General features: G+C 39.4%; 1 protein-coding gene across 4 annotated transcripts in view; it reads left to right on the plus strand.

Moving 5' to 3' along the window:
- Positions 1–20857, plus strand: part of MEIS1 (Meis homeobox 1) — a 147710-nt gene that overhangs the window by 60832 nt on the left and 66021 nt on the right. For all 4 annotated transcript variants that reach the window (XM_080999182.1, XM_080999184.1, XM_080999181.1 and 1 more), the window contains one exon: positions 13789–13934. In XM_080999182.1, the coding sequence (XP_080855308.1) occupies positions 13789–13934 (146 nt within the window). The remainder of the gene's footprint in view (positions 1–13788; positions 13935–20857) is intronic.

A 20857-nucleotide genomic window follows, 5' to 3' on the forward strand; every position in this document is an offset into this window, starting at 1 on the left:
TTATATTTCTCACTTTGGGATTGTACGAACAATGGAGAGTAGGTTACAAATATTTTAGATGAATAAATAAAAATGGTGTCTTTATACATACTACACTACAGAAGAAATTGTGATGGTTCTTCTCTGTGAAATTCATGAGAAAGTGGGAATTGGCCTGGAATTTACCCCTTCTTAATTTTTTTTGGCTGAAAATGGGAACAACTAAATACTGTGTCACCCCAGTGGCTTTTCTTTCCTATCGTGCTATGAAACATAATTTATCACAGCCACAAGTTTCTCATATCAATTACTGCAAATAGAAACAAACAACCTTTACATGACACTTTGACCCTGGCTTGTTGAAGGTGACGCCTAATAAAAACAAATAAAAGTGAATGTAGAACAACCTCATTCTGTATCCGTATCCTGGTAAACTGCAAAAGAGGACACATGTGCACCTCGGTGCTAGTAGGTAGTGTGCGGGGGTCCTCGACCCCTTACCTCCCAAAACGTGTGTTATGTTGGGGAGAGGTGCAAGGGTAAGTCATGCATGCTTGATGTTGAAGAAAAGCCTGTTTTGTACTTAATACATTGGAGAAATTGTTCAAGATCAGTTCATCCATGTGAAAATATGACCTCTGTGTTACTGGCAAGGTCAGCAAGACCCAGGGTGTTCTGCAGAATGAGGGCAGGTCGCTGGAGTTAAAGCTGCCTGGGGGCAGATTTGACTTGCACACCTAATTTTCTAAGATTAGAAAAACAAACAACATGCACAGCAGAGAATGTGTTAAAACTTGTTCTTTTGAGCCAGTGGTTCTCTGCTTCCTGCTTTTCTTCTTGTTCAGGCATACTTTAAGCTTCCGATTCTTAATTGCTATTCAGTTTATTTTAATGTTAAGTGTGTTTTAATATATTCATTTCCCCCATACCCTGTTTACATAATTTTAAAGATGGGAGCCTAGAGACCAGCTATTTATATTCCCATCATCTATTTGTTTTTCTTATCTGTTGTTGGGTTTTTTTTTTATCACATTCTAATCTACTGTCTGCTTCCATGTAGCCTCCTTTCATTAATGTATCATGTACGTAGATTAATCTAAAAGGTATTTTAGATGTCATCCAGAAAATCTGGATAAACAACGAATGCACTTCTAACAACTAAAGATTTCTGGCATCGTATGCTGTGTGATAGGCCCTCCACAAACATTGTCTTCCATTGATTCAGAGGGACTTGGCTGAAACCTGCAGAAAGAGAAGGGGATTTTTGGATATCTGATTCACTGAACATATGTTTAGAGTTCACTCCATCAGCAGTTTTATGATCTCGTGGGATAATGCTGTTTTGTTAATATTCTCTGTTCTGTAGATTGTTTGTTTACAAACAAATAAACTTTCTTGAAACTATTCAAGTTTTGTTGCAACTTCACAGAACTCATAAAGCCATCCCCTTGTCCACTCAACTATCATCCGCTCTAATAATGCGCAAGATGGGAATAAGTTCTTGGACCGAGTCGGTGGGGTAGGGGAAGCGTGAGTTCAGCAGCAGACATAGGTGCCACGTTTGGGGGGGCATGGGTGCCAAGCCCCCCCATTCTAAATCAGAGGGCCAGCCTCCCAACATCTGCGGTGGCATGCGTGTGTGGTGTAATCATGCTTTGGGGCTGGCGCACTGACATTATGTGGCCCCAGGTCCCTTCAGTCACAGAGGCAAGGTGGTGTGCGTGGCAGCAGAGGTGCGTTGGTTTTCTTCAACAGTGAAAGCTTCGTGCACACAATTAAAAACAGAAATCCAGAGGGACATGCCACAATCTCCGGATCCTATGTACAGGCCAGGGGACTTGGGAGAAGAAAGTGGTGAGTGGAGATAACATGTCATGCTTAGCTTTAGAGCAGGCAGGCGCTTCCAGCCACGGTGCGACAGAAGAGAGCATAGCTGAGATCTTTGCAGTGAACTTGGGGACAGGGTGCTGGGTTGAAACTTGACCGCTGTTTGGGCCCTTAACACTTGATCCCTGTTTGGGCGCTGTTTGCTCATCCAAATGACAATGCGCAAGAGGAGAGCAGACCCAGGTCTCTTCTTCCCATCCTGATCTCTGCCATCCATGCATAGAGGAGAGGTCCATATGGCAGGTTGTAGGTTTTCCCTGTGATACAGAACCCAAATAACTCATGGTTGTACATAGGGGGTGAAGCCTATACATATAGCAGGGTAGCATGCTTCCTTCTTCAGGCACCCCCAAAAGTGTGGATGGAAAGGGGCTTTGGCTGGCAGGGACATGAGGGTATAATACCCAATTAAGGCTATAATCACAGATGTCTGCAGACTGGTTGCTGCTGCTCAGTGGTGAAGAAACACATTCTGCAGATGTGTTGTTTTCATTACAATTACCTTTGCATTCCCAGACTTGTTGCTGGAGCTGAACATTGGCTCCAGGGCTAAGCCCTGATGAACCCAGTTCAGATAAATTACTGGAGGATTTATCTCCTTGAAATGGCTACTGGATGTCTAAGCATGAGATTGTCACATGAAAAACACTTCTATGTGCAGGTGGTTGATGTCTCATTTACAAGATTCTTACTTTTTATGCTCTCTATACATGTTGAGTGTTAGCAAGCCAGAACATTGTGACTCTTGTAATGCACTACCAGTGTAGTTAACACTATGTGCTTTATGGATCTAGCACATAAGTCATTTTTAGATGTGATACTAAATGTATTGGAACACCTGTACAGGCATAAATCCATCCTCACAGTAGACCAAGTTTAAAATGCACTGGCTAGATTATTATCTGATGTGAGTTTTTCTGATACCTACCGGAGTACTCGGTTCAACAACAGGGTCCCTGTTCATCATTTGGAGTGTGGCAGGTGGGGCTGAATCAGCGCATCTTGACTGCAGCACCTAGGTTGTGGAATTGCCTCCCTAAAGAGATTCTATCTGTCTTTGTCACTGTTCCGGTTTGCAGCAAAGACTTCCTTGGGAAGCCTTTGGGTTTCTCTAATGTGGACTGTGGAATTATTTTCTACTGCTTCTCCCACCGCTGCATCTATTTATTTACGTTATTTCCTACTTGTTTTATTTTATTTTCATTTTTATTAATTTATGCATTAAGTCTCCTTGAGTATTCCCCTTGGAAAGATGGGGTATAAATATTTTAATTAATTGATTAACAGAAAAGAAATATGGTATGAATTAACTAATGCAATCTATAGTCTTATTTCATACTTACTCTGTGTTTTAGTCCCATGCTTTTAAATATTATTCAAATTTTAATTACATTAAAATCTAACTCCGGATCAGGAGATAGTTTGGCTCCTCTGAATCGTTTGATTCTGTTAACTCACACGATGCTCTAGTTAACCAAAGAAACAATCTACTCACATACATAAAACAGGTGTTAAAAAAATCTATCAAATGGTACATTTACAGAGTTGATGTAGATTAATAAACTTATAGGGGTGTGTGTGTGTGTGTGTGTGTGTGTGTGTACATACACATCTAAAAACATTGTAAGAGGCTGAAGTTAAGTTTCATTTGTGTTCAGATGGATGAGACAATGTCTTGTTTGTATCAGATTGTATCAGTTTGTGACAGATATTGCCAAGAAGCAATTTTACACAGGTAAGGCGTCCTTTGCAAATGTCTATGCTGAGGGGAAGCTTCTATACATGGTGTGCATTATTTGCAGGGGAAGACAATGGTGTTGCCTAGAGCAAAGGGAACATAGCATTGGTTTGCTGGTGATGCGAAAAGTGTAGCAACAGCTTCAAGAGCTGGCACTGCACTTCTTAAGAAAAGAAAAATTGCATGCGTTTTTAAACTCATTTCTCGTTGTAACAATCAGCGTACCTTTGAAGCAGGGTAAGCTACCATCCTGTTTCCTTCAGCTTCTTTGGTTTTGATAACTAACTACATATCGCTGATAGGCTACTTGGGACTGTAAACTTCGAGTGAGTGAAAGAAAATGAGGTTGTTGAGATGTTATCATGCCCCTAAAGCAAAACTCCAGGCTAAACAATGTGACTGTATCCTCGCTGGTAGAAAGCAGGCCCCTCTTCCCACCCCTTTCCCAGGTATGGGTAATTTTCCTTGTCCAGGCCTGTGAGAGAAAAGGAGGGAGTGTCTCAAGCACCTGTGTTGCAGGTCTCATGTTGTTAAGTCTCACCGAATCAGTACATGTTGTCAGCAGTATTATTTGCCTTCGTTCTCTCTTGGCAGAAAAAAATTGGACACATTTGGCCCTGTGGAAGGGTTGAGCTTTATGGGCGACCACGCAATACTGTTTTGCCTCTGGGGCATGCCCTTGAAGTGCTTTGCCATGAGTACCTGCATGTGCAAAATGAATAGTTTTGCACAGTGGTTCTTTTCTCAGATGTAGGCTACAAGTGAATTGTGACTGGATGCCTAGATAGTTTTGTGTTGTGTTGTGGGATAGTTTAAGCACAAAGTTACATTGCTGAATTTGTCCTTACTCAATGCTTTTTATGCACATAAATCATTTGGAAGAGCTATGTTTTGGAGGAAAATGTTTAGATTCTGTTCCTTTTTTACTTTTTGTTTTTAACAGCAGTGGAAAAAGTTGTCCTGCTGAATTTCTGTGTGTTCTGCTGCTGTTAAAAGTACAAGATCATGCACACTTTTGTTTTTAAAAAGTTGGTAACTTAACATTTTACATGGCCGCAGCAGCTTCTTGCTCTTCTCTTTTGAAATGAATCATGTATTCAAATTATGAGGTCAGTAAATTGTCTTTATAAATACTTGAGATGCTCGTGGTCTTTTCCAACTCCACGGTTCTATGATTCTTTACTCTGTATCCAAACCACAATTCAATTTCAGTATAAGCGGTACCTAATGAATTTGTCCTATTTGTTCTTTTTGGCTCATTGTTACTTGTGTTATCTCTAACAAAACTGCATTCTGAACAAGTTCCATTGTTCCTATCGGGCACTTTTATTTGTATTATAGTACTTCTTTTAAATCCACTTTATTTAGCATGTGTTGTGTAAGGATATTCCATATTAGAAAGCAGAGATACTCTCCCCTTTAGTGTTTGATTAAAGTTGCACATATCACTCTTTTATAAAGTATTGCAGTGCATTTATTTATAAGGTTCTCTTAGCAGAAGTAAAAACTTGTTTGTTTCTCATTAAATTAATTGTTTTAAAATATTATGGGGTGGTGTTCAATGAAGTTTTATTCAAAGTAGACCAGGTGAATGCACAGAAAGAACATTACATATCACCTCAAACACAAGGCTTTTTCAATGGAGTTGCTTCAAATATTCAGCTAGTTTACACATTTAGCTTCTAGTCATCAAGTGTTGACTAGCAAGTGATAGGAAATCAAGCATTGCACAGATGTTTCTTAGGTTGCTGTAGTATACAACTGTACAACAGCACTTGAATGCAGATGGTTGAGTAAGAGCTTCAGTATGGTATATCAGAATGCAAGCCATTCTAAAGGGCAGGTATAATGCACATGTCCTGTTATCACAAGATGCATCTACAAAATCCAATATATGACTGATAATTGCGAAAAGTAATTTTCTGTCTATAGGGCATTACTGAAAGTGTCTACCGCACCCCCCCCCTCCATTGGAGGGTCCACTGATCCTTTGGAGTCAGTTCATAGAAAAGAGGGAAGCAAGATGCGCATGAGGCGGCACACAGGAGGTCAGCACTGCTTGTATGGTGGCATCTTTGGATACAAACCAGCATTCCCAAATGTTTTCTCCTGGTGGTCATTTCAAATCTAAGAATTCAGATGAAATTTGGACTTTTGTGTGCATTAAAAACAACACCTGCCTTCAAATTAGTGAGACATGCAAAAGTTCACTAGTTTCCTCCCAGTTCATCATGCTGCTTTTTATGTGCTACTGCTTTATCATGTGATGGTTCTTCATCAGTTTATAGAAATGTTGAATAATGAACAGTGTGAACGCAAAATGAAACCTGCTGTCTACATTCTAATAGGGACAACAAATGTATATGTACAATATTAGATGTCAGTCCTCAATTTTTTACCAGATATAAATTTCAGCAATTAGTTTCTCATGAACTTACTTTGATCATGTAATCATTAGTTTACAGTGAGTGAAACCAGCCTCTAGAATCAAGAATGGTTGCCAGAAAGAATCCGAGGCTTTTTTAGTATGCAAAGGAGGAGGAGAAAAGAGACACACATAGAGCTGGGCTCAAGGGCAGATAATTTAAAGGTGCAAATGTTAATTAAATGCCAAACTTGCATTGACCTGTCTGTACTTAAGTGGTCTAATTGCCTTTTTAAAAAGTACTCCTGAATAATCAAAACTTTTCAGTCAAAAAGGTTGTCTACTTAGTAGAATACATCAAATTTATTTCTTTTTTATTTAAAAAAGCATGCCATAGAGGAAATGTAGCCATACATTTTAAAACCCTCTCTGTTTATTGAATATAAAAGAAATAAATGGGGGGAAAACACACATTACCTTATAGTACCATAAACCGAAGCTGTATGTGGTTTTTATTGTTTCACTGGAACTGAGCACAACACTCTAATCTAAAATCCAATAGTCTCTGGCCAGAGCAGATACTTTTATTGTATTAGATTCTTGAGCAAAGAATGTGCTACCGAAATGTCTTCTTCTAAGGGGCTAAAATGACCTTTAGTGTGAAAAATTGGGAGAAGAAGAGGGGGAGGAGGGGGGAAGTGAGCTTAAAGGGCTTTGGCAAGCTCTCATGACAATGGAGCATTGCAGTCCAGGGTGCATTTTAAAAGTTTCTGTAGGTATTTTGCTAATGCTGTTTGGTCCGTTTCCCCCACATACTCTCCACAAACTGCTTAAAGTGGTGGATAGAGATTCTTATCTAAAAATGGATCATTACAAGCTGAAGCCTGGAATGTGGCCTTCTGTGCCTTGTGGTCCTTGGCTCTGTAAATTCCAGTGCTTTGTCATTTTCAGGCCTGTGGTAAAGCTGAATTTTCTCCAGCAACTTTAATCTAATTTATCTCACATAATCCACTTGAACAGCACATCTTTCAAATGGTTGCAGCCTTTGGGGGTGGGAGAAACCCCTGTGTCTATTAGCATGCATGTGTTTTAGCAGGGAACAAATTGGTGGCAGCTAGCTCCATGAGAGGATGTTTGTGGCTTGAATGTAGCACTGGGACAATGAAGGTTTTTAAAGGCGATATATACATGTGGTAAACATTTTTCCTCATGGGCCCCAATTTTATGTTGGCTTATCCTTCCTAAGCAGTGCCCAATTGGTAGGGGGACGTACGTGCCTTTGGAACATTCCTCTTCTGTTAGAACATTGCTTGCTGTGCAGTGCCTTAATGGAGCTAGCATCCTGACCCTCTCATACTTCACCACCTCCAGTCTCACACAGAGTGGATTGCATAAATATCCTGGATTTGGTCCTATTTGTCTGTGGGTGTATTACACTATGTATATAATGTTTTTGTTGTTGAGTTACTTTTTCTTTTCATGCTGATGATAGGCTTCCTTGTGTGTAGGATTATTTCCTTTATATGCTAGCTTTCTGAATGCAGTCGCTGGTAAAACTGGAGAGGTCTGTGAGACCAGTCGTTCATGCAATTATTTTAACATTGTTTGATAAGAATACAGACCCTATACAAATGTGTGTATTTCAAGCATGGGAAATGCAAAAACCTATTTTGAAATGTCATCTGCGAAAATTGCCTTTGTATTAACTATTTCAGGACATGGGTGCAGTTGCTCTCAACCATTTTGTTAACAAATGAACATGACTGATAAGCATAAAATGTGCTTCTGTGGAGGAGTAGAATTCTAGTGAACTTTTCAGTCTTTTACTGATGCTGTGCATGTAATTTTGGGGGGAGGGCTGAGGTTAGAAAAGGGGTGATGGGGGGGAGGCAGAGGGGAAGTTGTAGGAAGAGAAGGGGTGGAGATTTGACCTGAATGAGAGGAACCCCTGCTGACATGGCCAGCCTGACTCATTGAATGACCTGAATACGATAAATGCTGCTTTATCCTTCCTTGAAAGGAACAAGATAGCACAGCCTAAATGCCTGGGTGTGCTTAAATAGGCAACTGGGATGTTTGAGGTGAGCATGTTTGAAATCTGAGCTGGCTGACAATCTTGAGAGTTGCCACAGGTCACCTGCAGTGTTCTATGGGGATTGGCCAGGATTCACAAGAAATCTTCTATGGGTGAACTGTAGTACAAAATATCTTTGACTAGACCACGACCTGTAAAACATTGTAGAAATAATTCTTAAATATTATTTGAAAGGACAAATGGCCAGACTGAAAGGTTTGACAGCTTGACATATATGCATGGTTTTGATAGCTCAGAAACTGAAATGTGGAGCCAAGACTCTCATTTTGCTTGTTAGAAGGTTTGTGGTGTGTGTGTTTTATTTTTTTAAATAGTGTCTAGTTGCTGTGCAGAGTCCTATGCTCCTAGCAATTTGACAGGCAATGAGTCTGCTTCAGTGATCTCAAATCCTTTTAGACTAATTTGTGAAAGAGCAGAAAAATAGCTAGCACTCCCCCCCCCCTTCCGTGTTCAAAAACAGAGATTCAGGTATTTTACAATCAATCGTATCAAGACATATTTATAATGTTGTGCAGTATCTAAAGAAGAAAGTAAAGGAGAGTGTCTTTCTAGGGGGGGAAAGGTATTGTGTTGATTCTCCGCCTCATCAGTGACCATGACAGAGATGGTACTGAGAGCCAGATTTCTGCATTAGAATGTTGCATATGTGCAACGCAAATTCAAGCAATGCCCTTGAATAGCCAAGGGCCATTTTTAAGAGTCTCTGGCCCCTCAGTCACTGGCCTACTAGTTAATTGCCACACGGACTTTGTGACACATGGACAGATAATATGACATTTTCAGTTTCTGTCACTAGCAAACGCCACAGCGTTGCTTGCACTAGTTGCTAAGAAGCTGTCAGAAACCATTAGCAGTTGGCTAAAGTTGCCCTATGGCATTTCCTCATGGCATCAGCAAAACGAGCATAAATCACCCAGTGGAGCCTACTGCTATACTAATGAGGCTGTAAGCTTGTTTATGGACTAGCATCATTTTTATGATTATTTCCACCTTTTCAGCTTGCCTTCATTGGCGGCAGGAGAAGTCAACTTCAAGAATGAAGTCACTGCTGACATTTCACAAATGTGGTTCTTAGCTGCTACCATGTGGCTGGTCAGTGGCTCTTCAAGTTTTGTTTAGTGATCTTTTTTTAAAAAACGTAGGAAGGGGGTAGCAGGAGAGGAAAAGCATTCTCAAGAGACCTTACAGAGGTGACTGTATCAAATTGCAGAGTGAATGGAAATGCTATTTAGACTTTCAGCTGGGATTTTTTTCTTTGACAAAGAATCAAGTTTCAGGTTGTTGTTGTTTTTTAAAGTGGAAATGGTTAAACGATGTATTAAAAACTATGAAAGTAATTTCTTCTAAAGAACTCTATTTCATTAATTTGCTCTTTCTCTTATCCTCCCCTTATCTTCTGTCAGACAGGACTAGAGTTTATTGTTTTAAGCTTCTCTGAACACGCATAAGTATTTACATGGGATTGAAAGCATTTGCTTCCAATGAAAACCTTGTCTTAGATTACAGCCCAGCAGTGTAATTTCCCTCCCAGATGGGAGTAAAGTAGCTGTATTTGCCTAAAAACAGTAGGAAGAACAAACTGTGCATTAAGCCAAGGCTGTTTTTGGCTTGAGCTAATGATGTAACAGAAACCTTTTATTTGGGATAGGTCACTGCCTGTGATTGAAAGGAGGTGATCTGGCTCTTGCTTGAAAGGTTTCTCCATTGTATCTACATAAGTCTTCACTTTAAAAAAAAAAGAGGAGGGGGGAGATTCTGTTCCTAATGTTTCTGCTTTCATATAGCAGAAATAAACAGGAAAGGTTCTGGGGAGTGTTATACACGGAATGCAGAAAGCTTTCCCCCTCCTAATGGAGTATATAATTCAGGTGCCCTGAAGGCATGCTTTCAGGAATTCTTTTGCCTGAGGTAATGGGGAGCTAAGGCTGCTTTAAGGCCTTGATTATCTATTGATGCACAAAGCTGGAAAAAAGTCATCTCCCTTGGATTATAGTAGATATTTCCATAAATTATCAATGAATTCTCTCCTAGCCAGGCACTTGCTAAAATAATCTGCAGGAGGGGGCAGAAATGGATAGAATGTATTTATTTAAAAGAAGAATAGGCAGAAAAGCTTTGGTGAAAGACAATGTCATTAGGTTAGAAGCCCTTTACTTTTAATCAATGACTGTCTAATATATTTCTCCCCTACGCCGCCCCCTCTGTGCTTGCCTCTCCAAACTAGAGAAAGTGGATTAGTCCATGGAAATGTTAAATGCTGTTGAGTTGTTTGCTCATGTTTATTTTATGAATCATTATTTTATATGGTGAATTGCTTCTCCGAATAAAAGGCTTTCAAAGACTTTATCAGCCTAAGACATCTCAACTCTTTTTGCAACGGCTCTGTTTTTAGAAATATGAATGTTTGAGTCAAGCCTTTCATTAAATATGGAGCTCTCCATAAAGGCAGTCACAAGTTTTCTTTAAGAAATGCTTTAATTTTTCTGTTGTTTGTGTTGTAGACCATTGTTTCAAAAAGGATTAAAGAGCCTCTCTTAGAAAATAGCATCTTTCCAATATTTACTTAAATTATTTTTGCCTTGAGCATAGAGATGGAGAGTCCCCAATTACATCAAAACATTATGCGCTCATAAAAATATGGACAGTGGAAGCTCCAATATGACATTCTATCCATGTGAAAAAGATGAAAGGCTAGAACCAATCATTACACAAACTTGATCTGTAAACTGCTTTTTAGGTTTCAATTGCTGTCCTTTCCTGCAGTGTTTGTGCCAATATGAATAGCATGTAATGATTACACCACAAACAAAAACAGTTTGTGCTAATTTACATTCACATATAAAGAAACTGGGTAATTTGACATACTGTTAAAAACCCCTACTTGAATCAAAAAGAAATTAGCAGGTTCAGTATGGTTAAACTGAGGCACGCTCTTGATGGCTGTACATCAAAAAATGATCCTTTGGGAGCATATTAGGAAGTTGGTCCTGATCCAACTTCACTGACTGCCAGTTAGTTTCTGGGCCCAATTCAAAGTGTTAGTTTTGACCTATAAAGCCTTAAATGATTCAGGACCACAATACCTCAAAGACCACCTCTCTCCATGTGAACCTTCCCAGACACTGCAATCCTCATGTGAGGCCCTTCTTCACATGCTTCCTCCACGAGAGGTCTGGGCCTTTTCTTCAGTGGCTCCCTGTTTGTAGAATCTCTCCCCAGGGAAGTTTGACTGGTACCTTCATTATATACCTTCAGGCACCAGGTGAAAAAGCTCCTCTTCAACCAGGCCTTTGGCTGATAACATTCTATATCCTTTTCAAAGTTTCTGTGGGAGAGAGTGGGCGATAATGGGGGTTATTGTTTTGTTTTTTGTTTTTTTTATAATGTATTTTGTGTTTTTGTATTATATTTTTATGCCATGAACTACTCTGAGCTCTACTGATGAAGGGCGGTATACAAATTTAATAAATAATAAAAAATAAGAATTGTTATTATGCTGATTCTCACCTTCACAGTGTTCAGTACTAAGAGTGGAATATATCATTACTCATTATTTATTAATTAAATTTATATACCGCCCTTCATCACAAGATCTTAGGGTGGTTCACAGGTAAAAACACGAGTAAATAGCCAAAACATAAACAACAAATAATAACATCCCCCACTCCCACAAACACATTAAAAAAGCTGTAGAATCTTAATCAACTAAAGGCCTGGTTGAAGAGGAACATTTTTGACTGGTGCCTAAAATATATATAATGAAGGTGCCAGGCGAACCTCCCTGGGGATAGCATTCCACAAACGGAGCCACTACAAATAAAAGACCCATTCTCGTGTTGCCACCCTCCGGACCTCACATGGAGGAGGCACACAATGATAACCTCACAAGGAGGAGGCACAGATGCTGAATACAGAGTCTTATATGGAGAGAGGCAGTCCTTGAGGTATTGTGGTCCTGAGCTGTTTTTATAGGTCAAAACCAGCACTTTGAATTGGGCCCAGAAGCTAACTAGCAGCCAGTGCAATCGGGCCACGATTGGTGTTATATGCTAAAACTGTCTTGTCCCAGTGAGCAACCCAGCTGCCGAATTCTGTACCAGCTGAAGCTTCCAAGCCGTCTTCAGAGGCAGCCCTATGTATAACGGGTTACCAGAGCATAGACAACAGAAGTTAGGCTACCCCTATCCAGATAGGGGCACAGCTGGGCCACCAGCCCAAGCTGATGGAAGGTACACCTCATAAGCTGATGGAAGGTACACCTCAGCCTCAAGCGACAGCAGAGGATCCCAAGCTATGTACCCACTCATTCAGAGGAAGTGTAATCCCATCAAGAGCTGGCAATCTCCCACCCATCTGGTCTAGGGATCCACCCAATAACAGTGCTTCAGTCTTTTCTGGATTGAACTTCAGATTACTGGATCTCATCCAGTCCATTCAATCCATTACTGAGGCAAGACATGGGCCCAGCACATCCACTGCCTCACCTTCAAATGTAAAGGAAAAGTAGAGCTGTGTGTCGTCAGCATATTGCTGACAATGTGCTCCAAATGATCCCAGTCAGTGGTTTCATGTAGAAGTTAAATAGCATAGGGGATAAAACTGAGCCCCTTTGAAGGCTCTATGGGACTGAAAAACGCTTCCCAAGCAACACCCTCATGGAGCAACCATATTCTATATACTGACCAATACTGATCTGGAAATAAATAGATGACTGTGCATAAAAACCACACATCTTACGTGTGGTGCATAATTTGCTGGTGAGGTCACAGCTGAGCCATGGAGAGCATGCTTTGCATGTAATAAATTCCGGGATCAGTCCTGGAAAAGAGCCTTGTCTGAAATCCTGCCAAGCTGCTGCCAGAGAGTAGTTTGATTTGGTATAAAGCAGCTTCATGTGATCCTACTGTCCCTCAGAATACTTAATGTAAGGCGTATTCATTTTCAGCGGAGGGTATCATTGGCATGGAAGAATGAAAACATAGGGATAGTGCTGATTGATGCCCTCCTGTCCTGCTTGCAAGGCTTCGCATAAGCATTTGGTTGGCTACTGTGAGAAAAGGATGTTGGACTAGATGGGCCCTTGGTCTGACGCAGAAAGGTCTTTTTTGGGTTTTTATGTGGAACTGATGAAAAGGAATTGTACTTGCAAAGGTCAAAAACATGCATGCCCTCAAGGCCAAGGGCTGAATAGTCAAATGGTTTTGGAGGCATCTAGAATATCTGAATGAATTTGGACTGATCGGAATATAGTTTACATGGTAATATTGACATTAGGCTGCTCTTGTTTTGGCTGGGGGTGCACACTATGAATTCAGTTCTTGGTTTGCTCACAAATCAAGTTTTCTTTCTTTTTTGTTTTATTTATTCACTGCATTTATATCTCACCTTTTTCTCCCTGGAACTCAAGGTGGCTTAAATAGTTCTGTTGGAGTGTAATTTTATTCATTGTTTTTCATATTTGTATCCTTCTAGGGCGGAAAACATAAGCTTAACTTCATTTTCTAGTTAAAGAGACAAATGGCTGATGATCTTCTATGTTTTAACCAGAACTGAATTGACATAATTATTTCCACCCATGAAATACAGTATGACATAATTTTTAGAGCTCATGTTAATATTTTAATATGTATGGTTAATAGTAAAATACCTACCCCCAAATCAGACTTTAGTCAACATACCGCAAGTTAGCAAAAGTCAAAAATTTGATTCACTATATATTTACAGGTGACGGCTTGGACAACAGTGTAGCTTCTCCCAGCACAGGTGATGATGATGATCCAGATAAGGACAAAAAGCGACATAAAAAGCGTGGCATCTTTCCCAAAGTAGCCACAAATATCATGAGGGCATGGCTGTTCCAGCATCTAACAGTAAGTGAACTCTAGATCACATATGTGAAGTGAAACGTGAGTGGATAATTTCGTAACTGTGGTAGAAAGAAAAAGATGAAGAAAAAAAGAGAGAGAGACGTACTACCTGTCATGGGAACACATGTTCAAAATTGCTGTGAACTTTGTGATCTTGAGATTCTTTGATTTTTTTTATAGTTTGCTAGAAAGAGGATGTTTAAACAGTTATTTTTGTTGTTGACTTTTTTGAAAACAAAGTGATCATATGCAACCATTAACAAAATTTGAGGCCAGTTCTGTTTCTTTCTATGGTGGTTTCTGTTACTTTTCGTAACAGCTTCTGGTTTAATAGAGACATAGAATTTGGCCTATCTGTAGTTGTTTCTAGGCTCATCTATGAAGCCAAATACCGTTAGTTTTAACGGAATGGCACTTGCTTTCTCCCTGGATATATAAACACAAATAGAACATCAATTATCTGGTTCTAATAAGTGTAGTGGCAACCATCACCTTCTTCTTATGCTCCCCTTCCATGTGTTCAGTTAGTGTGTCAAGGGGAGCATGATAATGCTGGCTAGACCTGCTTCCAGTTCCATGCATCTGCCAACTTGTGCCAAATCACTATAAGTTGGACAGAAGGAAAGTATGTCCCATGCATACGTATCAGTTCACACACAGGGCCTGTCCTCAGGACTGGGAATCCTGACATGAGCATGGTTCTCAGCCATGTGTACAGTTCTTGCATTGCATTCAACTAGCCGAGGTCAGGGTGGGGGCCCATGTCAGCACCAGCACTGGATTGGGAGGCAGGATCAGTGCCTTTTACTTCCCTGCATTTCATTCACTGTCTGAATATGTGGAAAGGAACATTTGAAAAGGACTTCTGGAGTTTTGATAATAATTACCGTACCTAGGGCACAGAGAGAGTGAATGTCTGCCTTGTACCCGTAGTGTTTTCATCTTAAGGATTCTATTGGAAGGATCTTCTCCTTAAGCAAACGTGCTCCATGACCAAAGCCATTGGCATTGTAGTGTTCAGTCATGCACAGTCAGCCTTATGAGTATCATTCTACAAGTTTGGAATGTTTTCTATAAAAATATTAATAAATAATATACTAGGGATCAAGACGTCATAAAAATTACTTTGAAGCATCAGGTAGTACTTCTGTGAAACAAAGCATTTCGTTTTATTGTAATTTATATTCGGTGTTAGCCACCCTGAGCCCAGCCCTGGCCGGGGAAGGCGGGATATAAATAAAAATTTATTATTGTTGTTATTTATTATTATTATTCTGAGTGGAGAGGTCTGATGGTTAATGGAAGTGTATCTGTTTTCCCCAATCCATTTGGCATTCTCCCATCCCCCAGCACAGCCTATAAGTGTACCTTCATTTTGTCACCAGAGAGCTTCTACATGGTCAAGGTTTTTGTATATTTAGTAAGCATTTTTTGTCTGTCCCCCTTTTGACCAGCACCCTCATCCCCAACTCAGCCTCCTTTACCACATCCAGAAGAGCTTTCCATGCAGCTATTGTTGTGGGTTCTGCTGACTGGAAATGTCAAAACCTTGCTTGGCAATCAGCTAGTCAAATGGGTTTTGGAATTAGGTTGCATGCAGACTAAGACAGGTTGCTTTAGTTCCATTGAAATCCATGGGCCAAGTTAGTTGTTACAGAATTAAGTCCCATTGACTGGTACCAAAGTGTGAGTAGCTTCATCTGAATCTATTTATAATCCTAACACTCTAACCTATGACCACAATTATGCCACCCCGTCTGCACTGGGGAAGAATTATTTGAATAAGCTGCATTTTTGCATACCAGGCCACTTTACATGGACTGACCAAAAACGGTAGAGTGTATTTTCTTCATCTGGTGGAACAACCATAGTGTTGAAGTCAACTATGTTATTCTGGAAAACAAGATTTCAGAATGCCTATACTGTCTATTATATGTGTAGACGTATGTCTGAAGTAGACAATTCAGAATTGACTTTTGTCCTCCTTACTGTACATTTACCACAGTCCTGCAGCTGCATATACTGCATATAGAAAACTGTATGTAAATAGGCCACAGCGATGTAATCTTCCCACTGCATTAAAAAGTGGGTGGGTATTTGTATTTGCATGGTGTGACTTGCTCTTGAGGTTATACGTCAAGGTTTGTGCCTCTACTTCTCCACATGTGTACCTACAGTATTTGCTGGAGTACAGTATGAACTGGCCTTTTGTAAAATACATTATTACTTTTTCACTTTTTGAATTAGTTCATTCTACCACAGCAGACAGTGGAAGCTTGGTAAAACATTCAGAAATGTACCACAATTTATAGCTGGTTGACTGTAGCCTTATTATTATGTACAGCACAACACAGATGATGCTTACAGGTGTGAAAAAGAGACAGCAGTGTAATCTCCTATTCCTGCCACTTTTAAAATTCTTCTCAGACTGGTGGAATTTTCATTTCCCTTTAGATCTAAATAATAATCTCAATAGCAGCAGTCGCTGATTAGCATCAAATGGACAGATAAACCAAAGTCAACATAAACAAAACCAACGAGTTGCTGTCAGATAATTCCGCAAGTTTGTAAGATACAGATTTTGAGCCTTTGTTTAGTCAGTTTGCAATTAAAATGTAATAACTGACTTCATTTAAAAAGTCATCTATAATATTTATCCTGTCAAGACAACCATTTAGTGTTACTAATTTGTTCTTTTGGCAACCTAATAAGACTGAAAAATAGCAATTTCCCCAAAGCTACCATATATACTGCTAAATAAATGGCTAAATTGGGAATCTGAAGCTGGGTCTCTCATTTCCCAATCCAGAACTTATGCAGTACAATGGGACCCAGGGATATCTAGCAGCAAGAATAATGTGAGCTACCAGAGTCTAGGTTACTGTTGCAGAGCTTTTGGGATACTGGGTCCAGTAACCTTCACGCCCACTGGACACAATCTAGGAACAGAAAGGAACTGAGCTCCTCAAAGGTCATAACAGATGTAGCTCAGTCCATAAAGACGTGGATTTGTCAAAGCTAATTGACAGGTAAAAGGATATTTCCTCTCCTGGGTGTTATAAAGCTGGAGCCCACAAGCTTTGCTAGGATATCCCTTCCCTTGTGTGTGAGACAACCATACACGCCACTGCTGCCGATATAGTTACTGGAATAGAAAATAGACCTTAAATAAAGACCTTGGCATAGCAAGGTGCTATGCTTGAAGAAAAGGGTCGTCATCTGTGGAGGGTTAAACATCACTTTGACAAATGATTAAGACTGAGCTGTAACTTCTATGACTGATCCAATTTAATTGCAGGCTCTACATTTAATACAGGAAGAATGAAAGGAGATGGTCTACTTACTGGCCTTTCCTTTCTCAAGCTGCTTCCCTGTAAATTCAGCGCATAAACACACACACACACACACACACACACACACACACACAGACCATGTATGCTGGTATGGTTAGTGAGAGTATGAATTGACAAAAAATAATGATCTCCCACTGAAATTTACACTTTAGAGGCTAGACTAGAAAGGTACACTATTGTATGAGAGTAGTCTTATATAATCTTTTATGATGAATACACCAATCATCATTCTTTTCTTTTACATATTTATTGCACCACTGTCAACCCACTTTTGAAAGGCTTGCATTGACACCTGTAATGTTGGTTGAGTTATGAGTTGGGTTTTCGCTGAAGCTAGCAAGTCCACAGATTCATTCAGACCACTTTGGATTTGCATGGTTATGTGAATCAGCCCTTCATTTTCAAAATTCTGGCCTCGGCACACATTTGCAGTAGAGGGAAGGAAGTTCAACCGTCAGAGTCAGATGGTGTGCAGCCTCCTGACAGTAAAAGCCAATTTCAAAGGATGGGGGTAGAGGTTGGTAGCTAATATAATTAACTTAATCATATGTTTTAACTGCAGTGTGTAATATATTATAGTGCTCTTTTAAATTTAAATTGTTTCTGTGTAATTTTATTGTTGTGAGCTGCCCTGGGATCCCTTGGGGAGGAAGGGTGGGGTGATAAATTAGAAATAAAAAATGGATGCAGTCGGAATAACCTCTGTGCATACGATAAACTGGGGCTGCTCATTATCAGATAAGCTTTTGTAGACTATCACCTACTGCATCAGTGGCAATTTTAATATATTTTTGTTACTTACTTTCATGCTCAATTTTCAGGAAATAATTCCTCTCTGGCGAGAAGGGTGACAAGTCTACCCTTGGTAGCTTGGTAGCTGGGGTCTTTTAGTCAACTGGAGTGACTAAAAGCTAGTTTTGCTAGCTTGTTACAGTCAAATCATTTGTATATTTCCTCAAAAGTAAATCCACTGAGTGCCCCAGGGCTTAATTCAGAGTAAGAGTTATTAGAAATGCACCCTTTGTTTTAGAGCATGAGGTTAAAAGCATTGAGTTATGAACTGTTTTTTTGTAAAAAATATATATTCTTGCAGACCTAGTTTCTCATGGTCAGGAGGACTATGAGCTTGAGTTAGGCCTTTCTTTTTTATAATGAAGGATACAAATGTCAATATGTTAACAACAGTCTCCGGGTGGAATGGTTAAAAACATACCCCACTGGCACACATTGTATTTATACAGCTCTCTACTTATTTTCTGTTCTTAAAGATTGTTTAGAAAATTAGGATGAGAGGCGCAAAATTAAAAGAAGAAGTTTCTGTGTGAGATTCTTTATAGGATGTATCCCTAATGTCATTTTATGAGTGAAAAGAAAATAATACAGTACTCAGCTTTATTTACATTGCATAGTTCTTTGCAAATGAAAACAGTATGGAAGTGCAAGGAATTATTACATTCATCTCAAAAACTCAGTATTCTGGCTAGTAATGCTTCAAATTGGATTATTATCTCAACGGACTACTTTCAACTATAAAAAACTTACTTATAATATTAATACCCATCAGTGGCATGGAATTAAATGACACAGACAGTAATTGCTGAGTCTATCATACGAATTATTAATGGCTGAAATGAAGAAAATAAATTAAGAAACAATATACTGTTTTAAAATAAACTGGTGACTTTGGCCCACAGTGACTGAGGGTGAGATTTTTTTAAAACAACAACTCACAAAGTGTTCACTTTCAGGTAAACCTGCAAGAGATAAGGGTTTATTGTTCTATATTTGTATAATACTGCTGTGATAATGTCCGCCAATTCCTTATGCTATTTTCAGCAGTGCGGTTTTAGTAAGTGGATGCCAATCCGAAAAGCATGCACTGATGTGTTCACAAACTTTCAACTTCATTTTCTTTATTAGTTAAATGTTCTAAACATCTGAGTGTCTCATTTGCTGTTGTGAAGATAATACCAATGTCACTGTAATTTTCACAAGTGATTATGGGTAGAACTGAAGGGTCCTGTTTTCCCTGTTTAGCAGCCCTTAGTCATGCCATAAATGTTAAGCATGCCAGGAGATTGGTGGTTGTGGGGCCTGTTGCATGATGGTCTCCTTCAGGTGATGCCATTTGTGGGAGGATATTGCTGTATAAGAAAACCAATCTGACTCTGGTGTTGTATGTTAAATTGCCCCAAGTAAACCCTCATAAATTGGATCCTTACCTCCTGTGAGTGGCCTTTTACTATTGGGATACACCTGCTGGAAGAAGAGGAGGAAGGTGATTTTTGTGTGTGGTTGTTTAATCAATTCCCCAACCCCCTACTCCTCCTGAAGTTTGGGGCACCCTCTGGATGACCATGGGAGGTATAGATAGAAGTATGGAGCCAGAGGCTGGAGAAGCAATGGTGGGGAATTGGTGAAAAAATGTCTCCCTCTCTGTCCAGCAAGAACCTCTGCGGGATCTCAACCCCTTCTGCACAGAGCGTTCTGCAATTGAAAGAGGGGGAAAGTCTAAGTAAATCCCCATGTAATTTAAATAAATAAATAAACAAGTAAGTAAGTAAATAAGTATGAAAGATTCCTTTTCCTGTCCAAGCAATGTTGTCGATAGCTTACAATAAGAGATTCAACTGACAAAGTTCAAGATGTCCCTTGGTCAGCAGTGCTTGGATTTTCAGGAGGTAAAATAAGGCAATCTTCTCTTTGGCTCCTCTTTTTCAGCACCTTGGAGAAAAGTGAGAGAAGATGGTGGATTATAAAGTAGAAAGGGGGCCTAGTAAATTCCTGTAAATCCAAGCACTCTTCAACAGTCAGAATTGAATGCAATAGCAAGTGGGGATTTTGGTGAGTTCCTCTTAAGTATCATAATGTCAGGGCTGGATTTGGCATGCTGTATCATATTGTAATGCAGGAAGATCTAGCTTTAGGCCTGTAGAAGCAATGAAATAATATAATGCCACCCGTGATCATGTGTATCTTATGTAGGAAAAATGTATAGGAGGTTGTTGTTGTTTTTACAGGCTGAAATCTAGTGTACTGGGAACACTAGATTGTTGTGTCAAATATTATATGTATCAGGACAGATTAATGGCAGCAAAATTAATTATTTATCCTTTACTTTGGTTCTTACTTTCGTGTCGTTGATCTCATCAATTACCCCCTTTTCTTGACAATTTTATAAATGAACGGCTCCACCAATGTCAGTAGTTTTTGCTCTTAATTTTTTTAAAAATGATCAGTACTCCTCATTAAATATCTTGCAAAAGGCTATAGGAAAAATGACTTGTTTCTCCTCTTCATAATGCTTTGAAGATAGCATTTATTTATTTTAAATGTTTCTATACTGCCTTTAAATTAAGCAAATTTTCCAAAGCAGCCTACAAAGCAAGCAAATGATAGAAATAACTGTGCCATAGATTACAATACAAACTGATAGCAGATTACTCTCTGTTTTAACTATTTCTATCAGTTTATTTATTTTCCCCTTGTATGCCCTGTATATATGACTAGCCAAGTCACATCCTTAAATCAAACGCTGCCACCAATAATAAAGTTCAGTGAAAAATACATCCA

Source organism: Podarcis pityusensis (genome assembly GCF_964106645.2).
Source record: "Podarcis pityusensis genome assembly, chromosome: 3".
Taxonomy (NCBI): domain Eukaryota; kingdom Metazoa; phylum Chordata; class Lepidosauria; order Squamata; family Lacertidae; genus Podarcis; species Podarcis pityusensis.